Raw genomic sequence first — 26,604 nt, forward strand, 5'->3', positions numbered from 1 at the left:
AATGTGGTAGTGAAAAATATGCAGACACAATCGTGCACTTAAAGGCACTAATTGTCAGAAAGATATTAATCAAATTATCTTATTAATGAGTGGAAATTAACTAGCTGAAACAAGGTGTGTGTGTGTGTGTGTGTGTGTGTGTGTGTGTGTGTGTATGTGTGCGTGCGCACACACATATGTGTGTAGGGGAGAGGGATGACACATAGAATAATAACCCAGGCAGAGGAATCAGCAAGTGTAATGTCAGCAAAGAGGAAGGCTGGTGGGGGGACGGGGGGGGGGGGGGGGAGGGGGGGAGGGGGGGGCTGGGTGACAGCCCTGGACTGAGTGAGAAGGGATGAGAAAGACTGGTAAATTGGGGCTAAGTCCGACAGGAGGCTATGGGCTGCACTCAGGATTTGTTTATTTTAATCTGAGGTGAATGACAAACCTGTGAAGAGTTTTACATCTGGGAGTAATGTGATCAGATTTCTCCTTTAAAAAAATAACTGGCTACAGTAAGAAAAATAAACGCAATTGGAAGGGGACAAAGGTGGATACCCAGAGACTCCTAAAGAGTCTATATTGCAGCGGGTGTTAAATAAACAATTGTTGATTGGATCTAAAAAAACTCACAAGTGTCCTCAAATGGCTTGACATTAAATTAAAAGTCTTGATTATATTCTCCAAGGGCCTCTAACTTTGTTTAATTAACTTCAGCCCCACCTATTGACTGGTTTATAATTTTAGCTGCAAACGTAGAGTTCCTCTCCTCCACTTAAAACTCAAGTACCCCTGATTTGTCATATCACCCACCTATGATGCCATTCTCACCTCATAAAAAATATTAAACCACATCTCTACACTCTCATAATAAGAAACTTTGAAAAATCAAACTCATCTACAATCTAACCCTTACTGTAGTCCCTCCCATTCCCTAATCAACATTGCTCTCAAGTGGTTGACAGGGTAACACTTGATGACATGTCTAAAACTATGTTCTATATAATTTTATTTTTATCTATCTTGCCTTCTTGAAACCTATCTTCCTGTGTTTTTTATAACTTTGCCCTCAGATGACTAAAATAAAGACATTGTCCCTATTAACTCATGTTAACTAGAGTTAACCTCTTGCAGTTACTCTGTTTCACATCTATTCTCCCTCTAGCAATTTTCACAATCCGTAAGAATTGTTTACTGTCCATTTCCTTACACTAGAATATAGACTGTGTGAGAACAGGGACTTTTGATTATCTTATCAGCAGCTAACTTCTCAGGTCATAACACAGTACCTGGCCTGGAAGTAGTCAATAAATGTTTGCTGAGTGATTGAATGCTAGGACAATGAAAGAATGAATAATGAATGAGAAAAAGCTATATATGAAATAAATTCTTACCATATTGAGTATGAACCCAGTCCAGACTCTCTCTGGTTGTAAATCCTGTTTCCAATGCTGACAAATTGGGAAATATTGGGCAAGTTACTTAATCTCAACCTCACTTCTTCTCACTTGTGAATAGCAGTGAAAATAGTAATAACGTTATGCCAGCTCAAAGGGTGATTATAAGGATCAAAATGTTTCTATACACAAAGCACTCGGAGCAGTGCCTGGCACATAGTAAGTACTCTATAAGGGTAAGCTCTTGTATCAAATTGGAGTTCAGTTCCTTCCACATATTTGGTGTTCGCCGATGAATAAGAACATGTGGTAAATTATACTTTCGCTTTTCCCAAGTTTCACTTTTTATTTATGAAAAACACTCTGATTTGACAATTACTTAAATAATTATGAATAGTTTAGGCATATTATCTCGGTTGGTAGGAGCAGGGTGTAATAAGGCAACAGTTTAAGGTGTGATGTAACTGAAGAGGAATTAAACTGTGCAGCTCTGATTTTTCTGACGATGTTTCTATCAACCCAATAAACATCACTGGAAAGAAAGATATATATTCTCCAATTTGTGTTGATGAGTAAAATCTTTTGTGCACAAGGCAGCCTGACCTAGTTTTTATTCTGGAAGCTGACTGTGTTCAGATCTTGGCTCCGCTACTTGTTAGCTCCATGACCTTAGGTAAACTGCTCAGACTCTGGGCTTTCGTTTTCTCAACTGTAAAATAAACATAAATCTAAGATGAGTTAATATATTGTAAAGTGCTTAGAATTGTGCCAGACACGTTTCATTTCAAAGGGAGAATGCAGTCCCTGTTTGGCAAAGGTTAACGTGAGCATGGCAGCTGTGATTACGGCTATGCCCCAGACACGTATAATCTCAATCTGACATGACTCTGCTCACAACCCCGATGTCATGCAAAGGGCTAGTACCCATGTGATTTCCCAGGATACATCAAACTATTCACCTTGGTTCTATTGTGCTTTAAACTGGATATTTGAAAATGCTGAGATTCCTTATTTGTTTTACCCAGATGTACACTACACTGTAACAGAAAGTCCTTAGCTTCAATAACTCATTTGATAGCTATGTATGTGTTGCATATGTCTTGGTCTTAAAACTGCTAGTACAGTGCTCTGGAAATCATCTTTTAAAAATATTAACTAAGAACTAATTGAATTAAAGCAATATTACATCCTCTGTAATGTATCTACTTAGGTTATTTTGGAAGAAAATAAACAGATCTAGGATGAATACTCAATATTATATGGGGTAGTACCCTAGATTGTCTGAACCAGAAGCTATGATACAAATATTTAGTCTGACTTTTTTTCTTTTTTTAGGGAGTCGAAGGAATAAAACAGACCTAGAGAAATGAAATGAGGTAAACAAGGCCACACATTCGGTTGTAGGCAGAACATATATTTTAGTCCATGCTTTTCGCGGATTGTTCTATTTAGAAGCACCTTTACAGTTATGACCATTAATGAAAAAAAGCTGTATAATAGATATTTACATATTTAGAATATACTTCTGACTTAAATCTGTGTTTTTTTATAAGAATCATTTCATTTGACATGTCCCTCAGATTTACGATGCCACTTACTAGTTAATAATTACATGGGGGCATCATATTCTACATGTCAGTATCTTTGGAGGATGACTACTGCTTACATGGTGCCATGTTTGGTTCAGATGTGTGTAGATGTCCTGTTGCTGGTCCAACAGATTTTCTTCTTGAAGTCACTTTATTATTTTTTAATCTTATTTAGTTAGTTAGCTAGTTAGTTATTTTAATTTAAATTTTAGTTACTCAACATACAGTGCGATATTGGTTTCAGGAGTAGAGTTTAGTGATTCATGCAACTTACATACAACACCCAGTGCTCATCATAACAAGTTCTCTCTTTAATATGCATCACTCATCTAGCCCATCCCTCACCCTCCTCCCTCTATCAACCCTCAGTTTGTTCTCTATCACTTTAAAGTTTAAATCTGGCAACATTTGTCAGTTATTTTTAATTTCTTATTTTCTTTATAATGAAATGTTCAACCCAATTCCAGAAAAGAATGCTACATTTATCTACTTCGGTTCAACTGAACTATTAAAGGCTTCTTCATAAAAAACACAGAACACTGACAAATTGCCATTCCTTCTCTAAACCAAAAAAGCACAAGTGTGCAACCTTTCTGCCAAGTACCAACACAGTATCTCTTACAGAGGAAAAAATGATAATTTCCTCTGTTCCCTTATAAATTCTAAGCTCTGTCTAACCACTGGTATGCTTCATGGTGACTCAGGAAAATTGAAGTACAATAATTTCATGATTTAGGGAAGATTTGGAGGAGGAAAAACATTGATAAGGATATGTTCAGTTATGCACATTTTTCAATGTTATTTCAAAAGTTATGTAAAGTAACTTAAAGCAGATCCACTTGAAAGAAGAGTTAGGAGTGTTTAAAATAAATACTTCCAAGTTCTAATTAAGTGAGAAAAATAATACACACATTTTTTTCCATCTTGGAGAAAATCTGCTAGCAAGTTGACATGAACCATACAGGAAAGTTTTAGCAGTGCTTAAATTACTTACAAATATCACTTTTACTCCATTAATATTTTACAATCAGTTTGTTTCTCTGCCTATATAAGGAAGAATCTTAGAAATCAGGAGCAAATGACTCATGTCTGGATTTAGAGTTGAAACTGAATAAGTCCCTATCATGAGAAAAGAATGAATAAGAAGTCACTCTTGGTATTTCTTTAGAGATGGAATAACAGCAGTATAGTAAACAAAACTATTAGGAAGTGTCCTGAATTATCCATAAAAACGTTTCAATATCTGCTGTATGAATTAAGTTCCCAATATTCAGATAGCTCATTGAAAATATCTTGCCTTAGTACTAAGCTCATTAGAATCTGCAGAGTGATATGCCAAGGATCTCTTCTCTATGTAGTTGAGTCACCTGGCACATCAGTAGAAAACAGAACACATCAGCATTATCATTTGATCTTTGTCAGTCTCTATTTTCCTCTCCCCGTTCACCACCATTGTTTGCTTTGCTTTTGGCTTTAAACAAAGATGCTATAAGCTATCTTTAACTATCATAAACTACCCTGCATATTGAAAAGAAAATAGAACAAACAAACAAACAAACAAAACACACAGCTCAGGTGTTCTCTCAGCTTCGAACTGGCCTGGCTCTAATTGACGGGCCCTGACTTTCCACTGTTGACCAATAACAATTTCACTAACATCTAGCATCAGACATGACAACTCTTTGACCTTGTTGGAACAAGACAAAAAGAAGACCTTTCCATAATTATGTCTGAGCACAACAAAAAATAACAACACTATCCAAACTGCCAAAGAGACCAAGAGACTTCCATCTCAGCTAATATGAGCAAATTTGCTTCCATACCAATTATTGTTCCAGGTATGTTCCATTCCTTCCACCTTCTAGAAAAAAAAAAAGTACCAAAACATCCAATTATAGAATGTCTCCAATTTTCTAACAACACCCAATCCAGAGATAAATCATGCTTCCTTGAACCTTCCAGAACCATCTTACACAGCCCAACTCCTGTAACAAGCCTCTCCTAATACCCTCTTTACTGGGGCACCACAGAGTCCCTCATGGTGTGTTGTCTCACTCATTACAGTAAACAAATAAACCTACTCATCATACAAAATCAATGCTACAACTTATCAATGGGTGTGCACATAGAGCCAAATGTCAAAATACAGTAAGCAATTTTGGCATGATTTTAGTCACTTAGTAGTAAATGGTATTATCTTTTCCTCAAAATGGTTTCATCAGTTTGGCTTTTTAGTCTCTTCACCACATTATATATATATATATATATATATATATATATATATATATATATATATATATATATTATTGTATGATGTCCAAACCCCCTATGCTCTCCAGATATCAAACAATGAAACACTTTGAGTTCAATGCTCTATCTACTGACATATGAAAGGAGGTCAGGTCTTTAGGTTGTGTGAGCCAAAGGGGTCACATAGTTCAAAGCAATGGTGATTTATGTTTTATATAAAATGTGTCCTTATACCTGCAGCGGTCTCTTTTAGGATGGGACTTTGTGGAGTTAAATATACTTTCCCTAAATGCAGCATTTATTGTAAAGGCAACAGAAACTTAAAAGATGACCTAAAAGACATTACAAGCCTTTTAAATACATTTCTTAAAAATTATCTGGAAGCCGATATATAATCAACTCATTCTTTTACAGTTGTGCCAATAATGGAAAACAACGGAAAATATAAATTGAATTCTATTATGGTTATTAAGAAAGTCATCTGTATATAAAGTGAGGTCCTCTAATATTCTGATGTTAGAAAAAGTGATGCCCTGGATAATAGATTTAAGTGTAATAATACTACCTTCAGTTTTAAATGAATAAATATATATTTTGGCTATACTATAGTTTCCTAGTTGTTTTGGTTGCCATAAGTCAGACACCCAATAAAAACTATCTTCTCTTCACATAGTGACTATAGCACATTTTGGAAACTGTAAAGAACATACTAAGTTGCAGTAAACCTACATGTTTTTGTTAGTTTGTAGGTCCTGAAGAAGAGAAGCACTAAGAGCTTTGAAGTTCTAAGTTTTAATTAGGAGAGTTATCTTCTAGAAAATGAGATGACCTATTACCTGGCTAAAACTGAAGATCACGTGGGCTGAATTTTTAAAGAAAAATTTGATTTACCATTACATATAACCTATGTGTGGGGCACCTGGGTGGCTCAGTTGGTTGAGCGTCCGACTTCGGCTCAGGTCATGATCTCACGGTTCGTGAGTTTGAGCCCCGCGTTGGGCTCTGTGCTGACACCTCAGAACCTGGAGTCTGCTTCAGATTCGGTGTCTCCCTCTCTCTCTGCCCCTGTCCCACTCGCATTCTGTCTCTCTCTCAAAAATAAATAAACATTTAAAAAATTTATAAATATAACCTACGTGTTAGGCAATACCAGCTTAGGACATTGTGTGGCATTTAGTAACAATTCTATATATTTTAGCTATTTTTATTGTTGCTAATGCTGTCGTCATTATTTAAAAAGAGGTCATTCTTTGGGGTCCGATGAAACTATTTTGAATTCCAGGCAGCTCTTCTATTTATTAGTTCTCTAGTTTGATGTAGGTTAATTTTTTTCTTTTAGTTCTTTCATTATTAAAATGGGGGTAATAATACTTTGTAAAACTATCACAAAAATTGGCAATACATGAAAAGTAGCTAGCTGAGTATCCAACATATTAAGTTTTCAGTAAATGGTAGCTATTACTATTATTGTGATTGATATGGAAAGTCAGTGTCTGCAAAAACAATGCAGTTAAAACCAGTTTTGTGTAATTTACTTTTAGGAAGCCACTAATTAGGACTGAATATTGTTATTATTTGTTGTAAGCCAAACACATCTTGACTCTATGGCAGATATCAAGAAAATTTAGCTCTTACTTTAGGAAATTACAATCCCAGCAATAGAGACACAAAAACATTTCCTCAGATAAAAAAGAAATATGATATCTGAGATAAAGTGCCTCAACATTTACACCTGTCCTATTTTTTCACTGCACAGAACTTTCATTTTTCAAAGCTTTTTATGAATGTTATTTTTGATCATGAAAGGTTTTATGAAGGTGATATTTTATAAAAGACAGATGGCTGGCTGAATGTCATAAAGGCAGTCAGGTAGGGGGAAAATCTCATTTTTACTCTTTTCAAATATATTCAAAATACATTAATAAATAAAGCCTAACTGATCAGTGTGATCTTAAGAAAGTATATGAAAAGATTAATGTGTCAAATTTATAAAATAAATACACAAGTCCTAAGAAGACCACTTCTGACTTACGGTAGGGCATAACATAAGGAGCTATTAAATCAGTAACAGAGTTTAAAGAAAACTGAATTGGGGAGTAAACCATTCTAAGCTTAGATATACTTAATCAGCTTAAAATAAGTGTTAAATAGTGTATAACCTCCCTGGTTTACTTATCAAATTACTCAACAGCTTGACCAATATTTTGACTGTTATGGAGCTCATTTTGGCACTGAGTCATAGCTACCTAAAATGGGCTCGGGAAGCAAATACTATATTTGTAGTCGTATTATATTGTATTAATTATATTAATAGTAGTTTGAAAACAGTCATCGTTTTTGTTTCTGTGAGTGAAAATATGCACTCATCTTCATGATCATAAAATAATCTTTAAAAGTTCTAAGTAACACACCTCAAACTCAACTTAAAAAAAAAGAATTTGAACTCACACTTCCCACTGTAGCACTAAAATATAATCACTCAGTAATAAAAATATAAAAAGGTTAGGAAGCATAAATGTGATCTATGTCCTCGAAAAAGTACTCAGTATTATTAAACTTGCAAGAATACACCATGATGTAATTAAGTTCTCAAAAGTTTGGTAAGAAAAGTGCAATAATTTAGAAGGTGGTTAAGATCCCTATGAGTTGGAATTACCAAGAAGTGGGGGATATGGAACTTAAGAGAGGGAGACAAAAAGAACTGAATATGAGTAAGAAATCATTTAGGAATGGGAGTTGAGGAGGCAGCACGAGAACCAATCTGATTGTACTCAGGGCCGGCAGGCACTGCGGAGAAAGATTCATTGAACTGGATTATAGGGTAGCTTTAAATTTGATTTAATGTAGGGATCCCGTGATCTTGAAAAGGAGAGTCAGAATGAAAGCAGTGCTTTAGGAAAATTATCCTACTAAGGAGGGTGGAATGGAAGACATCTGTCAATGTTTAACATGAACCCTGGCTACATTCTCAAATTTCAAGGTTATTTTGAGGTTTAAGTAAGATTCCCAGGGATGTTGATTCAATGGCGGGTTTTCTAGGCTCTGGCAGTCGTGCCCTATTATGAAATTTAATGTATAAACATAAATATAAGCCCTCTATTACAAAATCTAAAATGTGAGATAAGATATGCTGAGGAAAGGAACATTTACTGAACATTAACTCTGCCGGGCACTACGGTAACTGTATAGTATCCATTGCCTGCAGTTTCCTAACATGGCTGCAATCTCATGCTGATAATAGTAATAACGACAGCACTTACTTGGGTTGAGCTCTACAAATGTGCCAAATATTCAGCATTTTTTGACCAATAATTTAATATAGTTCAACCTAATATATTGCTGTGTTGGAGTAATTTCTCTCTCTAGAGTTAGTCTCTCATTCAGCCTGTCAGCAATCCCACCACGTGTTCTACAACTGAAGAAAGCAAAAGCCAAAGAGTAACTTGTCCAAAGTCAACTGGAAAACAAAGTGCTGAATGAATATTTGATCTTCCTTGTCCCTAAGCTAATGCTCTTATATTGTACATGACTCAAAAATTAGTTATAAAAATCAAGTGAAACATATTTTGGAATGAGAATATATGTATAGACATTCATGTAAATGTCCATGTAAATTCACTTTATATTCTGTGTGTGACATTCAGTCATCCTTATATTTTCTACACACACACACACACACACACACATGCACACAGACGTCTTTTTCTTTGGCAATATTTCTCCTGTGAAACATCTCCAAAGTTTTATAAGAATTTATGCTCTCTATAGAGCTAATCTTATGGATATTCAGATTTTATCAATGAATAATTCCTTCTTTAGTACGTGTTCAGGCAGGACACAAAATAATAGAAATGTATGCAGGGTCCCCTGAAGAGAAAAAAAAATGTACAAAATACAGTTCAGCAACAATTCATCTTTTGACCTTAACTATTATTTAATGTATCAGTTCCCAGGTTAAGATTATCTATCAAAGTAATAAAGCTACTTTTGTAGCCTTAGACTGTACCTACATACTGTCAGCATCAATGACCAATTCAGTAAAAAAAACCAAAAAACAAACTAAGACAAATGAGTTCTTAAAAAAATTAACACGTTGAATAAAAGTTATCTCACTGAATGCCTCACTTTCCATATTTTTAAGTTCATCCATTTATTTTGAGAGAGAGAGAGAAAGAGAGAGCGCACCTGAGTGGGGGAGGAACAAAGAGGGAGAGAGAATCCCAAGCAGGCTCTGCACTGTCAGCACAGAGCCTAACAGGGGGTTCAAACTCATGAACTGTGAGATCAAGTTCTGACCTGAGCTGAAATCAAGCGTCGGACGCTTAACTGACTGAGCCACTTGGGTGTCCCAGAATGCCTCACTTTCTAATTGGCCAGAGTGTACATGCAGCTCTGACAGCTGTGAGCCACTAAAAATGCACAAACTGTATACGATTTACTGCCTGGTAAATGCTGAGATTAAGCAAACAAATATTTTCTGTCTATTCTCTATTTCTAGACTCGATGGGCTTTAAATATCTTTGAGTATAACCATACTTGAATTAAGGTATTTTTCATGGAATATAAGCTTTGAATATCAAAGGCTTTCTTACTTTGTATTAGAAAAGATGAAAAATTTGCATTGTATATTAATATAATAAGACAAAGCACATGTTCATCTATCAAATTTTTACATAGCTTCTGTAAATGTAATACAGTAGCTTACTGATCCTGTTGGTTACACAGGGAGTTGGTCTGACAAAATCATAAAGCAGAAAGTGCTTTATGGAACTATGGTCATAGCAGAGAAAGGGTTTAGCCTTAGGAATAAACATTTTCTTATTTATAATGGAATACAGTCAATTTGAGATAAAAGGAACTTTTTTAAAAAGCTCTGTCAACCATCTAAATGTTCTTTCAAAAGGTTAATGTTATGAAGAGAGGACCCAGAATAAATCTATAAAAAGAATTAAAATTGAAACTCTTCATAAATTATTTCACAGGAGTAAAAGCTATGAACTTAATGATCTGGAATAGTCACTTAAAACTGTAAGATTCTAGAATAGAAACGGTTTTGAAATAAGAGTATAAATGAATAATATTATCCAAAGCATAAAGATATTGGATGCTATTTTTAGAAAGACTCACAGCAGGTTGAATAGATTAAACATTTTGTATTGAAAAATCTATTGATGTCTGAAAATTACATGCAATAAAATATGAACAGCTGGTTCTCTTTTATTGGTTTCCACACAAAAATGATTATTTTCTACTGAGTAATTACTGACTGATTTATTTCCTATTTCCATTTGCTCACATTTTAATGCCCCTGAACGTTTAGACGAGGTCATTCTCTGCAAGTAAATGTGTTTGAAATGATTAAAAAAAAAAAAGTGTCAAATTTTAATACCTTTTCAATCATTGGTTAAATATATATTACACTCAATTTTTCCAGGACAGTTTTAAATTGAAATAGTGTCAACTAAAATAGAAACTCTTAGATAATACCAACCGTGATAACTGAGCACAAAAAAGCCACTTGTTGTGAAATCACTGTGAAATTTGATTAGAATCTGATTTGAAGTGCTATAGACTGATTCCAAAGCTGTATTGCCACTAAACTGCCCAATCTGAGGTGAGTTTTGGTCTGGTCCATCCCTGTTAGAGAGAGAGACAGAAGAGAAAGAGATTGAGATTTTTTTTTTAAGGAAGTTTTGCACAAGATTTGAAGAAAGTATTACTTATGAAATGATAAAGAGACAAGAGGTGAAATACCCAATGAGGGCCAAATCATATTGGTACATTTTATGTTTATTTAGGTAATAATATATCTAAAAATATAAAGTATAAAAATACATCACATATTTGCCAAAATAAAATGCATCCATATTAGTTGTAACCAATTACATTGTCCTTTCTTTTTTCCTTTTTTTACCACAACCCATTTCGTTCCAAACACTTGAGTTTTGCCCTCCTTTTATTTTCTTCAAAATAATCTTGAGAAACAAAGACTATTACATTTGGAAGGAATCTTAGACTCATCTAGTAGTTCTGTAACCAATTGTCAAGAATTAATGTAGAGATTTTCTTCATATTTTATTAAAAATTTTTTTTCAATGTTTATCCTTGAGAGACGGAGACAGAGTATGAGCAGGGAAGGGGCAGAGAGAGAGGAAGACACAAGAATCTGAAGCAGGCTCCAGGCTCTGAGCAACCGGTTAGCACAGAGCCCAACATGGGGCTCGAATCCACAAACCGTGAGATCATGACCTGAGCTGAAGTCAGATGCTCAACCAACTGAGCCACCCAGGCACCCCGTTTTCTTTATAATATATTTTTAAATAAAGATTTTTCATTAACAGGATAATTATAATGCAAAGATACTATTCTATAACAAATTATAATGACAAATTCATTCATTAAATTATTATGATTTGAACATAGGCTTTTAAATTTCACTGGTGTTATAGAGAACTTGCTTATCTTACACTTATTCTGCTATTCATAATAACTTTCCATCTTTTTTCACCCATGAAAATTTTTGTTCTAAGTGTTTAGCTACTTCATGGGCAAATAAGCCAAAACCTATTTCTCTTGTTTGTCTCATTGTACAAACCACACACTGTCACCCTCGGTTACTCACACCAATTCAAATATCAGATGGCAACGTGTGCAGAGGATTGTGATATGCTTTCATTCCTACCTTGTTTCACCGTTACATATAGTTGAATCAATCAACAACAATGGTGCTGGCTTACCATACAGTAATGAAATCATAGATTGGTTCTGTTTGAAGCACAGTAAAATTGATGTAGATTCCATTCCCAGGGGGTACTCTTACAAGCCAAAAACAGTCTTGAAAGTTAGGATATTCGTCAGGATACCCAGGAGAATAAATGGTGCCATTCATTGCAGTTATATTTCCTCCACAAAGAGCTACAGAAAAGACACACACAAAAATGTTAAAATAAAATAACAATAAACTGATGATAGAGAAAAAGGCAAACATTGCATCTCTCAAGCAGTATAAAATATATCTGTGTTATGTTTCATCTCAGTTAAAGTATATAAAATGAGGTTGGTGATACATGCATATAATCTGCTTTTATTTATTTTTCAATGTGAGGTATGCTATATAATTACCACTAACTATTCTTAGACTAGTAAACTAGATTTTCTGCTGTTCAACTTTCATCTCATATCGTGTATACATACAAAGCCTTATAAAAGGTTCAAGTCTTTTTTATTCAAAAGGATTTTTAGAGAAAATGAGCCCAAATTCAGTAGCGATATCTGCATTATGGGCTTGTATAAGAATGATTATTAAATACAGGCACACGCACTCAGAGAGACACAGGAGAAGCTCTGAAGTGTTAATCAACTGTATTTTCACTTCTAACGGAGAAGGTTAGAATTCCTGCCAATAATGATAAAATCAGTTATTCATTTTGGAGCCTTCAGGGTTTTGACCTGACTCTAATTCTCAACTGAAAGATTACACATTTAACATGCTATTTGAAAAGGAAGACAAAATTGAGTGCCAAGACAAAAATTATGAAACACAGACGATATCACCTAAAACATAGCTTCAAGTTAGAAGCATACCTTCACACCTTGGAAGTGGATGATTCCAGTTACGACTCACTCCATGAAGGCAAGTGAGAGCTGAATTTCCAATTAGTGTGTATCCAGGGAAACATTCAAATGAAATGGTTTGACCCACAGTAAAATCATTGCCAATTACAAAACCATTTCGAAACGGGCGTGGATCAGGACAGCTTTGCAACTGATAGGCTGGAAAAGGGAAAAAGGAAAACGGTTTTCGTTGCTGAATATCGGAATACCACAGACGGGTACTATTGGCAACTTGCAAAATGAATGCAGCACTGCCTGCTGTTGGTTATAAATAGTAATTCAGATTTATAATAAGTGATGTCAATGGCAGTGAGATATAAACTTCTTCTTGTGTCTACAATTGTCATATTTAAAATGTTAGTGCGATTCATAGAAATGCATTCAGTTGCTACACCCATTTATGCAACCTATCTAAATTATAACTTTTAATGAAAATGTAGGTTACTCGTACAATTTTAATCAGACATATTCTGATTCCTATCCATAGAATGCAATTGCTTCGTGGTTACATTGCATGTACACAGAACAGAATAAACATATGTGTAAGCCTAACTCTGAGACTTTTTAAATTTTTTACTATTTTTTCTCTAAAAAAAAAAAAAACAAACCATAATATCCCATTGTTCAATTTCTCCAAATAAGTTATTTAATAAGATAAAATATCAGGAAACACATTTCCTTCTAATATAAATTTTATATTTCAGTTATCATGATATTTTTGGCTTAGTATAACTGCATGTTTATATGTTCATACTTCTCTTGTACTACACTCTGTATGAAATCAAAGCTCCTATTATATTTATCACTATATACTAAAAGTTTTGTCCATTGCCTTTTACACGGTAGGTATTTAATGAGCATTACTAAATAAATTTTGAAACTATAAACAGCATAAATATTCATATACTCATATCAGTATTATTAATATTTGGGATTTTGTTTTCAAGAAGTTCAAAATTATATTGTAATTAATAAAATTTAAATTATCAGTGGTCAGAAATATTTTGCTCCTGACCATTGAATTCTAAATTCCCCAAATCAAAACTGCATTTATACTTGAATATGTAACCTTAAGTTGTTTATTAAAAATATAACTCATTTTTTAAGAGTAGATATTTCAGAATTAATAAACAATCCTTTTAAGATGTTAAGTGTTTTTATTCTTTGTCTTTTTTGTTTGAATTCATATCTCACACACACACAAATATGAAAGCCAAAGGAGTCATTCCAATTTAAGACAAATGTGTATAATTTGATGATTAGGAGTCAGAATTTGTTACTCTACTAAATAAACCCTTTCTCACGTTTAAAAGGTTTTTTTTTCCAGTTTTATTAAGATATAATTGACATACAGTGTTGCATGAGTTTAAGGTATACAATATAATGATTTGACTTCCATATATTGTGAAAGAGTATCACAATAAGTTTAGGTAATTAGATACTTTGGAGTAGGATAAGACTCAGACAGATATATAATCCTGTGATAACTTCTATAACATTTTATTTTCTAAGCCTTTTGCCTTAATAAGGAAATATAGGTTAGATTTTAAATTTTCAGGAAAAAGTTCTCACCCCATAACATTTACAATAGGGGGCTTAACATCACAATAATGTTGCCAGTAAAATATTAATCTTGGCAGCCATTTTTTCAGTAGAAAAATATACTGAATTGTATGATATTCTTTTTTTCCAAAATTCAGAAAGTTCTCAAAAGCTAATCACAAAATCATCCAAAAGTAACATTGATTCTTTGAATCTGTATAAATTAACCTATTTCTCAAAAATGCTATTAACTCAACTGATATAAATGCATTAAAGAAGAGATAGTTTTAAAATTCAATATAATTCACAGTATTTAGTGATCATTGTTAACACATGGCTCATGTCAAAAATATTAATATTATATCAATAATAGTAAAAATTCTATATCTTTTACGCTTTTATTATCCAATTAATGAATCTTTTTTCAAGGGCACATTGACTGAAAAATGCAGTTAGTAAAGTTTAAATTCTAGTTTTACATCATTCAGATAAGAGCATTGTTTTGAGAGGCAGCAGGAAAAAGAAGGCAGGAAAAAAGAAGACGAAGCCTGGTTTAAGGTAAGTAGCAAAGTGCTTGGCTTAAGGCCCTGAACACCTGCTAGAGAGGGACTACAAATATAGCTCTGTGTCTTCTAGCAGCAAATAAGAAACTTAAATCAGTTGCCCAACTGTTTTTGAAATAATTAAATTCCTTGGGAACATGGTTGATTCTGCACTGAGAGGTGGCAGAAATGATTTCTATTTTATGTAAAGGATGATGTGTGATCCTGTGCTCTTAAATTATGTATGCAAGCACAATGCAAATTGTAATTATTTTAGAACCATGTAGTTGGATGTTCTATTTTAACTATTCTTAAATTTCCTTTGGGGTATCTACTTTTATTCGGTAAATATTTGTTGTGCTCTTACTGTTATTCTAGGCACTTGAGATACATCGATGAACATGACAAAGATACCTGCTCTTGTGGACCTCACATCCAAAAGTATCATATGCTTATATAATACTTTAATAATTATGGCAGAGATGTAATTAATGTGATATTATTATTGATATATTATATCAACATATAATATATAATATATTATACCAACATATAATATATAACATATTATATATTATTGATATATATTATTGTGAGATGTAATTATATTATGATTAAAAATTGTAGTCATTGGAACTACATTGCATAAAATACAACTTTAAATATTTAATTTTAAATACTAGACTTAAAAAATCGGAAATAATATAATACTAAACATAGCTAAAATGCACTAAATATTTACTAATGGTATATATCATGGCACATATTTCAAATTAATTTCATCATATAAAACAAAACAATTAATCTGGGACGTACTATTACTAACTCCATCATGCAAATAAAGTAACGGAGTGGAGCTCTAGTCTATGTTAGATTGGATCTGGAGAGTTAACACTTGAGGCTGGGTCTCTACTCAAAAGGGGTAATAATCTTGCAAAGGGTTATGCAGCAATTTTATAATAGAAATAGGACTAAAATAATATGACTGTCAAAGTATTTATTTTATATACTCATGGAAATGGAATGGAATGAAGGAATGCCATATTCTATCATGATGAAGTATAAAGAAAATAATTTTACAAATATTGCATGAGTACTACAAAATATCTTTCAATATGCTTATTTTAATATATGAGCAAAGTTACATCTTTGATATCCAGCTTGCCTTGCTTAACTGCCTTGCCTTGGCTTGCTTATTTTAATTGTATATTAAGACCAATTGAATCCTGTTTTCGTGCTTAGAATTTTCCAAGGGCTCAGACAGACATCATCTCCCCTATACAGTTGCCCAAAAATTGCAATATTAAAAACATCTGCCTGATTGAGGCTTGACTTAGTGTAGGTTCCTTTCTCTTTCTAAAACAGAATATAGAAAATAGTTCGATTGCTAATAGTTGATTTGGAGCTAAATAAGCTTTTACTTTTTGCTATTATTCTCACCTTGGTATACAATGTGGAACCCTTGTTTGTTTTGTGAATAGTCACTGTGAAAATATAAACTGGTCTCATGAGTCGTACTAAATAGGGAAGATGGTATTTGAGGACCACTCAGTCGGCCAATAACAGTACTAGTTTCTGATGATCCACTTCTTACTTCCAAATAATCATGTATGGTTTCTGTAGAAAAATTTACAAACTGTAGATGTACACCTAAAAAAGAAAAACAAATAACAGTACTTTATTGCTTTATCCGATTAAATACGTGCACACACACACATATGCACAAAGCACACTCACAATACTGTAGTTATATGTTTCCTTTCAGGTTAAGAGCCATACTCTCAAGATCTGGGCCATGGGTTTGCTGTTTGCTAGGGCAATTAGCTTTGCCATAGTTCAAAGTAACAGAATACTGCTCTCAAATGCCCACTAATTGTCACATGGGAATATCTCTTTCACTTTACTATAATGTTGCCATAGCAAAAACCAATAAAAAAAAATGGCTTTCTTACTCTTTAATGCCATTTAAAATTGTATCAAGCAATTTTTAAAAGTAAAAAGTCATTCAGTAAATATGTATTTTGCAGTAGTCCAATTTGAAGCCAAAGTATGATTGCAGTTTTTATTTATTAACATAATCAAACTCCACAATTGCATTAGAAATTAGTCATTCATCTATAGGAGATACATTACCTTACTCAACATATCATTTTGAGGCATGTAATTTATGTACATGCTCTTTACTATTTTATCAGAATATAATTCTGATTTTTATATAATAGTCTCAATAAAATCTAGTGATCATTGTTATATGCTGTCATATTGCAATGTAGTCTCAATATCTTTATAAACATACAAATGTGAGATAGTGAAAGGTCTGTGAGATGGAAAAAAGAAAAACCTCACTGAGGTATGTTTGCCTAATTCAATTAATACTCAATTTTAGTGAATTAGAGGGTATTTTTACTACAACTATCATTCTCCACCTTGTTAGTAATAAAATCTGACATTTATCGAGTGTTTGCTAGACACTCTTTTAAGTGTTTATGTATTTATTTTATTTCTTTAAGTGCTAATTTATTTAATGTTCACAGGTACTCATGAGAATGAGGAAACTGAGGCACAGAGAAGCTAACCAATATGCTAAATTACACAGTGACCTAAAAGTGCTGAAATTCAAACTCAGACCCCCTGGCTCTTGGACTCTTGCTCTGAATGATTACACTGGAGTTCTCACCTAACGTCACGTTTTGTTCCTGGAAAAAGAGTGCCACAAAAAGTTTTTGTCACATGGGAGAAAAGTTTTATAGGCAGTACATTTGGGAAACATTCACAATAGGCTTTAAAATTTTAAACAAGTTTCTGTACAATTATACAAATTCCTGGAACTTTGAACATACTACCTTAATATGTGAGGTTCCAAGAATTGTATATTTTTTCTAAACACTTCCCCTGAGCCTCCTTTTCAAAAATTATTTTGTCAACAAGTGTTTTAGGGACGTAAAAAACTACTCCTTCAATTTTAAAATATATTCAATTTTCTTTTCAAAATTTACAAAGTACCTTTTTGAAATACATTAGAACTAATTTTTGATTTAACCAAAACTCAAAGAAAATGGTGGCATTATTTAAATGTAATCAAATCAGAATGTCTCTAATGTTTTCATTTCTAAAATAGAGATGTGTATTACTTTTAATTTTAATGAACTTGGTTTTTAAAATCAAGGAAGTATTGGGGCACCTGGGTGGCCCAGTTGGTTAAGCGTCCAACTTCGGCTCAGGTCATGATCTCGCGATCTGTGAGTTCGAGCCCCATGTTGGGCTCTGTGATGACAGCTCAGAGCCTGGAGCCTGTTTCAGATTCCGTGTCTCCCTCTCTCTCTGACCCTCCCCCGTTCATGCTCTGTCTCTCCCTGTCTCAAAAATAAAAATAAAAAAAATAAAAATAAAAAAAAATAAAAATAAAAAAATAAAAATAAAAATAAAATCAAGGAAGTATTAACAAAAGGTAAGTTGATATGATGACTCTAATAAAATATGCTTAATAATTTATTTTAAAATAATTCATTTAGCTCCATAAGCAACTTGGATGAGTCCTCTTAAGTGACTGCTGAAAGACACATAAAAATAACCATACAGGTTCAAACCTATTATCCATTAGCATTGTTATTGTCGTTCAATGAATGGACACAGAATTTGCCTATAACTTCAGAGTTAATTCCCATGTTGTAGCCAGAATAATCTTTTATTTTTAAGAGAGAATTTTTTTTATTGTGGAATTTCTTTAGTTTTTCATCTGCATCTTTCCATGTCACTGTGTTTACCTAGAATTTCTATCCCCCACAGACTGACCCTGTTTGCTGGGCTGATTCTTATCTATAAAGTCACAATTTAGGAATCATTCTTCTAACAAGACTTTTCTGCATTTCCTGGATGAGGCTGGATATCTGTAATAATTACAATCCTATGTTCTTTATTATAGTTTATTGTAATAACATATTTGTCTATCTGTCTCCTTATTATGACTGTAACTTATCTGGGGAAAGGTACAAAATCTGTTTCACTATGCATTTTATTCCCAGCTTAGCATAGTACTTGGATTATAATACGTACTCAGTAAGGAATTGTCAAAACGAGTTTTCTGTGAATTTATGTAAAATATTTAGTTATGTAAAATATTTAAATACGAATTTTTATTCTGAGACCATAGATGTCTTTGGGCAATGAGGTACTAAATTCAGTCCGCAATAAGTGAGATAGTACAGAGTTTCTTCATTGCTCGAAATCCACAAAGTTTGTGGGTGCTTCACAGGGAGTCTACCCATCCTCCTCTTCTGTGATTTAATAAACAAGGCTATCATCCATCCATCACTTCTACTTAGCATATACAGACCCATGTCATATGGAGCTGCATGAGAATATATTGGTGATAGAAGTGTGAGAAAGAATCTATGAAATGCTATACAATGCAGTATACAACTACCCGGGTTATAAACCCCAAATTAGAAATTTTGTACTATTTTCAAATGTAAAATCTTACTTATTTGCAATTAATATTATATAAATTCAGGGATGCCTGGGTGGCTCAGTCGGTTAAGGATCTGACTCTTGATTTCAGCTCAGGTCATAATCCCATGGTCATGAGATTGAGCCCCACGTCAGGCTCCGTGCCGGGTGTGGAGCCTGCTTAAGACTCTTGCCCTCTCTCTCTCTCTCTCTCCCCTCTGCCCCTTTCCTGCTTGCTCTCTCTCTCTCAAAAAAAAATAGACAAATTCAATAAATTACTAGAAAATAATTTATCTATATACTACTCGGTTCCAACGACAAAAGAGTTACAAAATAATTATACATAAAAACTCACATTGAATTTATTATTGCCACACACATCTAAATCAGGCTAAATCCATAAAATCAACTGGAAAATATCATAAAGTTATCCATCTGTCTATCATGTAACTATAAAATTAGAAAATGCCCATATGCTTTCAATTATCCTAGTATTTCAAGTGAAAGGTTCAAGCAATCCAAATCTTACTGCTTAACTGATATAACTGCCAAAGTCAACTATAATTTGTGAGTGTTTACTACACATTGATATTTCTTTCTAGGGATGCATTAATGATACGGAAAACTCTTTCATATGCTTTTAATATACATACCAAAACCTACGGGCAGCTTTATTGTCCACGTGCAATCTAAACTGCTGGGATAGTTTCCAGGAAACCCAGGGCTGAGGATCACACCGCTGAAATCTGACATGGCACCTCCACACTGAGCTACAAAACGAGAGGTCCCGTGTCAGCCAGAACAGCAGAATACTTTACGGTATTAAAAACAAGTTGAAATCATTTCAAGTCTTAATCAAGTCTGAGTTAAAACTGTTTGATATAAATGTTAATATTGTCAACTCTCATTCACACCACATACTAGTAATCAAATATAATCAATTGACAATGCATTTTCTAAAATAGCTTTAAAAGACATCATACTTTCTTTCTCAGCAATAAATGCAAGCTAAATCAATTATTGCACAGCAAGAAGTAGCTCATGTGCAGTGAATACAATCAAACAAGGAGAATATGTCCTTTTCCACAGAGGCAGTTTATTTCTTATCCGTAAGTACTTCTAGGGATGTATTCATTCATTCCAACGATGATATAATTTAGCCAAAAACATCCATTCTAAGTACTGTATTAGAGAGGGAACCATTTTGCCAACCTTCCCTCCTTCTTTTTGTGAGAAGGTTAAGGAATTTTAAGAAAAATAATGGTTTCTATTGTTAATATGTGAGGGATTCACATATCACACCTGAGATATGGCTGCCTTTTATCATAAAAGAATTAGACGAAGAATAGGAAGTACAAAACAAGTTAAAAGATGCACAAGGTTTGAGAATTTAGGCATAGTTTATAAACATGCTTGTTTCAGACCCCTATTATATTGATTTGCTATTAATAAGGAAAAGATACAAGAACAGATACTTACCCAAGTTCGTGATTAGATAGAACTATTTAACATGTTTTGAAAGAGTCATTGCATTTTAGAAGCTAATTCTTTCCTCTAAAAGTACATTTTTATTATTTGATCATATAAGGACTAAAATACGTTTGTTAATTGTGAGATGAAAAATCAAATTTCATGACTGTGCACCAAGTTTTAAAGTTACCTGTATAGAACACTTACCTGCGATTTCATTCATTTATTTATTGTTAGGAAACAAAAGATACTCAAACTTCAGATTATATATCATAAAAGCAAATTCAGTAAAAATTTGACTCGTGTTTTGTATATCAGTAACCCTTTGACAGCTATCTTTATGTGAACTGAATGAATTATATCAAATAGATTTTACCAGGGAGTCATATGTATAATATATAATATATAGCAATCTTCATATAAACCTTTCTTTCAAACTGTGATTACCTTTGAGATCTAAAGAGACACTTGCACACTTTCTTATCTTTCTGAAATCTCCACTAATCCATCCTTAAACCAGAGCAATTTTTCAACATATAGAGACAATTAATGTTCCAAAATTCCTTTTCTAAAGTGTGACTGTTCATATATATTAGTCACAGTCTGATGATTAATGAGTGGTAGAGAAAATATTTTGGCCATTCCAATATATTTTTAAGGGGCACCTGGGAAGCTCAGTCAATAAGCATCTGACTCTTGATTTCAGCTCAGGTCATGACCTCACGGTTCATGAGTTCAAGCCCTGTGTCAGTCAGGCTCTGCACTGACGGCCGGGAGCCTCCTTAGGAGTCTCTGCCTCCCCCTCTCTCTGTCCCTCCCCTGTTCATGCTCTCTTTCTCAAAAATAAATAAATAAACATTAAAAAAAGCAAACAGATATATATATATTAGTTTTGGCACGAGTGCATTGTAGGTTTGTGTTGCTTTATTGTGAACTTTGGGTAAAAGAGTACAAGGATGCTCTCTTGCTTTATTGCCTTCAACATCTCATCTTTCAGCTGCTCATTGCCCCTTGCTCATTGCTACTTTCTATCTCTTTAGATATGACCTGAAAATCCCAACCTCTGTGTTACTCACCTCTCTACAGTTTAAATCCCAAAATCAGAGGAGAAAAGAAGGAAAGGAAATGAAGAGCAAAGAACTCATGAAGGAGAAAGAAAGAATGACACGTCATGAAAGACATGAAGAAGAATCCAAAAAATGCATCTTCCTTCATCTCCACATTCATGCGTACTCATTGTCTCTGCAATCTCCACACATGTACATCTCTAATGACAATTCTTTGTGTCCTGCTAGTGGCTCTGTAGTAGACTCTACTGGGCCCCATTGCACTCTTTTAGTTAAAGACACAACTATAGCCTCCAAAATGAACACTACCATAGTCCTCTCAGATAAGAACATCTTTGATTCTTCTTTCTGATTTGCCTCTATCACCTGAAAATCTCAAGTGATTTTTCCTTCCATCCATCAGAATATCTGGCAGAATGTTTATTTTCCAGTTCACAAGGCTGTAACCTTATTACATGATGACTGGAACTGTAGGACATTATCTGAATCAGCCTCCTGCCTTCTGTTTATCCTTATGATGTGGCCATGATGTCACTTCAAATACTTTGTCTTTCAAAACACAGTACAAGCTTATTGTCTAAAATCTATAGGATACAAACAAGTGAGTAGAAAAGGAAATAAAAAATGCCCTCTAACTTTACTACCCCTAGATAACTTATTTATCTTTATATTTTTTCTTCTGCAGAAAAATATATATGTATGTTTGTTTATACATGTGTGTGTATATACAATGAAAATAGGCTCCTACAGTGAATTGCTTTAAGCCTTTTTTACACTTAACTATATATTGTAAACTTTGGTCATGTCATTAAATATTCCATTATAATGATCACTTCCTTTTTTTTTAAGTTTCTTCCCCATTATTAGATGCTTCAGTTACTGGCTATTTTTCATGATAATAGCTACCACTCTGAATGCCTGTGTGTTCTAGGTTCAGTGCTAAATACTTTAAACACATTCTTTCTTTCATTTAATTCTTACAATAGCCATATGATGTGGACCTTATTGTCCCATTTAGTAGGTGAGCAAACAGAAGCTCAAAGAATGATATGCTGGGCATACATAGCTATTGTACCTTAACTGAAATTTGAATATTGATACATGGGCATCAAAATCTAGTAAGTTTTCCGTACAGTTTCATATCAATTTTTTCCTATTTGGTGAAATTTAAACTCCCTAGTTAAATTTTATTAAGTTATCACTTCCATCTAATACTTCTCTTGATAACAGTATACAATGAAAATGTAGATTTAATCAAAATGCAATACTTTACCTAAAAAATTAGTAAATTGGTAAGAGTAATAATTGGTGCTAATAATACAGAAGGATAAAAATTGTCATATAATACTGAGATGGTATTTAAATTGATGCAAACTTCTGAAAGCAATGTGGCATAATTTATCCAAGCTTTAAATAGTTACATGCAATGACATAAATAATCTACTTAGGTAAAATTCTAAGTAAACAATTAGAGAATGCATGAAGGAATGCTAAAAGACTTACAAATGTATATTGAAAGACAAAAACCTGGGGAACTGGGAAGACGGCGGCGTAGGAGGACGCTGGGCTCACCGCGCGTCCTGCTGATCACTTAGATTCCACCTACACCTGCCTAAATAACCCAGAAAACCGCCAGAAGACTAGCAGGACGGAGTCTCCGGAGCCAAGCGCAGATGAGAGGCCCATGGAAGAGGGTAGGAAGGGCGGAGAGGCGGTTGTGCTCCACTGACTGGCGGGAGGGAGCCGGGACAGAGGGGCAGCCCACCGGCCAAGCAGAGCCCCCGAGTCTGGCTGGCAAAAGCAGAGGGGCCGGAGGGAGTGTGTTCCAACAGCAAGCGCGACTTAGCCTCTGGGAGGTCATAAGTTAACAGCTCTGCTCGGAAAGCAGGAAGGCTGGAGGACAAAGTGGGGGAGAGTTGATGAGCCCCAGGATGACAAAGATCAGTTTGGCGGGGAACAATGGTACTAGCCAGCGCCATCTCCCTCGCCCATCCCCCAGCCAAAATCCCAAAGGGAACCGGTTCCTGCCAGGGAACTTGCTCGCTCCGTGCAAACACCCAACACTGTGCTTCTGCGGAGCCACCCTTCCGGCAGCGGGTCTGACTCCCTCCCGCTGCCACAGGGCCCCTCCTGAAGTGAATCACCTCAGGAGAAGCGAGCTAAGCCTGCCCCTCCTGTCCCCGTGCACCTTGCCTACCCACCACAGCTAATTCGCCAGATCCCCAGTACCACAAGCCTGGCAGTGTGCAAGTAGCCCAGACGGGCCATGCCACCCAACAGTGAATCCCGCCCCTAGGAGAGGGGAAGAGAAGGCACACACCAGTCTGACTGTGGCCCCAGTGGTGGGCTGGGGGCAGACATCAGGTCTGACTGCGGCCCCGCCCACCAACTCCAGTTATACACCACAGCACAGGGGAAGTGCCCTGCAGGTCCGCACCACTCCAGGGACTATCCAAAATGACCAAACGGAAGAATTCCCCTCAGAAGAATCTCCAGGAAATAACAACAGCTAATGAACTGATCAAAAAGGATTTAAATAATATAACAGAAAGTGAATTCAGAATAATAGTCATAAAATTAATCGCTGGGCTTGAAAACAGTACAGAGGACAGCAGAGAATCTCTTGCTACAGAGATCAAGGGACTCAGGAACAGTCACGAGGAGCTGAAAAGCGCCTTAAACGAAATGCAAAATAAAATGGAAATGACCACGGCTCGGATTGAAGAGGCAGAGGAGAGAATAGGTGAACTAGAAGATAAAATTATGGAAAAAGAGGAAGCTGACAAAAAGAGAGATAAAAAAATCCAGGAGTATGAGGGGAAAATTAGAGAACTAAGTGATACACGAAAAAGAAATAATACACACATAATTGGTATCCCAGAGGAGGAAGAGAGAGGGAAAGGTGCTGAAGGTGTACTTGAAGAAAGAATAACTGAGAACTTCCCTGAACTGGGGAAGGAAAAAGGCATTGAAATCCAAGAGGCACAGAGAACTCCCTTCAGACGTAACTTGAATCGATCTTCGGCACGACATATCATAATGAAACTGGCAAAATACAAGGATAAAGAGAAAATTCTGAAAGCAGCAAGGGATAAACGTGCCCTCACATATAAAGGGAGACCTATAAGACTCGTGACTGATCTCTCTTTTGAAACTTGGCAGGCCAGAAAGGATTGGCAGGAGATCTTCAATGTGTTGAACAGAAAAATTATGCAGCCGAGAATCCTTTATCCAGCAAGTCTGTTATTTAGAATAGAAGGAGAGATAAAGGTCTTCCCAAACAAACAAAAACTGAAGGAATTCATCACCACTAAACCAGCCCTACAAGAGATCCCAAGGGGGATCCTGTGAGACAAAGTACCAGAGACATCGCTACAAGCATGAAACATACAGACATCACAATGACTCTAAACCCGTATCCTTCTATAATAACACTGAATGTAAATGGATTAAATGCGCCAACCAAAAGACATAGGGTATCAGAATGGATAAAAAAACAAGACTCATCTATTTGCTGTCTACAAGACACTCATTTTAGACCTGAGGACACCTTTAGATTGAGAGAGAGGGGATGGATAACTATTTATCATGCTACTGGAAGCCAAAAGAAAGCTGGAGTAGCCATACTTACATCAGACAAACTAGACTTTAAATTAACTGTAAATTAGCTGTAACAAGAGATGAAGAAGGGCATTATATAATAATTACAGGGTCTATCCATTAGAAGAGCTAAAAGTTATAAATGTCTATGCGCCGAATACAGGAGCCCCCAAATATATAAAACAATTACTCATAAACATAAGCAACCTTATGGATAAGAATGTGGTAATTGCAGGGGACTTTAACACTCCACTTACAGAAATGGATAGATCATCTAGACACAAGGTCAATAAAGAAACAAGGGCCCTGAATGATACATTGGATCAGATGGACTTGACAGATATATTTAGAACTCTGCATCCCAAAGCAACAGAATATACTTTCTTCTCGAGTGCACATGGAACATTCTCCAAGATAGATCATATACTGGGTCACAAAACAGCCCTTCATAAGTATACAAGAATTGAAATTATACCATGCATACTTTCAGACCGCAATGCTATGAAGCTTGAAATCAACCACAGGAAAAAGTCTGGAAAACCTCCAAAAGCATGGAGGTTAAAGAACACCCTACTAAAGAATGAGTGGGTCAACCAGGCAATTAGAGAAGAAATTAAAAAATATATGGAAATAAATGAAAATGAAAATACAACAATCCAGACGCTTTGGGATGCAGCGAAGGCAGTCCTGAGAGGAAAATACATTGCAATCCAGGCCTACCTCCAGAAACAAGAAAAATCCCAAATACAAAATCTAACAGCACACCTAAAGGAAATAGAAGCAGAACAGCAAAGGCAGCCTAAACCCAGGAGAAGAAGAGAAATAATAAAGGTCAGAACAGAAATAGACAATATAGAATCTAAAAAAACGGTAGAGCAGATCAACGAAACCAAGAGTTGGTTTTTTGAAAAAATAAACAAAATTGACAAACCTCTAGCCAGGCTTCTCAAAAAGAAAAGGGAGATGACCCAAATAGATAAAATCATGAATGAAAATGGAATGATTACAACCAATCCCTCAGAGATACAAACAATTATCAGGGAATACTATGAAAAATTATATGCCAACAAATTGGACAACCTAGAAGAAATGGACAAATTCCTAA

At 34.8% G+C, this 26,604-nt stretch overlaps 1 protein-coding gene across 3 annotated transcripts in view; it reads right to left on the reverse strand.

Annotated features, from left to right (window-relative positions):
* CSMD3 (CUB and Sushi multiple domains 3) overlaps nucleotides 1-26,604 on the reverse strand; it is a 1,240,952-nt gene that overhangs the window by 101,992 nt on the left and 1,112,356 nt on the right. For all 3 annotated transcript variants that reach the window (XM_042923788.1, XM_042923787.1, XM_042923786.1), the window contains 5 exons: nucleotides 20,016-20,132; nucleotides 16,357-16,566; nucleotides 12,803-12,991; nucleotides 11,956-12,133; nucleotides 10,710-10,855 (listed from right to left, as the gene is read on the reverse strand). In XM_042923788.1, coding sequence (XP_042779722.1) covers nucleotides 10,710-10,855; nucleotides 11,956-12,133; nucleotides 12,803-12,991; nucleotides 16,357-16,566; nucleotides 20,016-20,132 — 840 coding nt within the window. The remainder of the gene's footprint in view (nucleotides 1-10,709; nucleotides 10,856-11,955; nucleotides 12,134-12,802; nucleotides 12,992-16,356; nucleotides 16,567-20,015; nucleotides 20,133-26,604) is intronic.

Source organism: Panthera leo, chromosome F2 (genome assembly GCF_018350215.1).
Source record: "Panthera leo isolate Ple1 chromosome F2, P.leo_Ple1_pat1.1, whole genome shotgun sequence".
NCBI classification, from domain to species: domain Eukaryota; kingdom Metazoa; phylum Chordata; class Mammalia; order Carnivora; family Felidae; genus Panthera; species Panthera leo.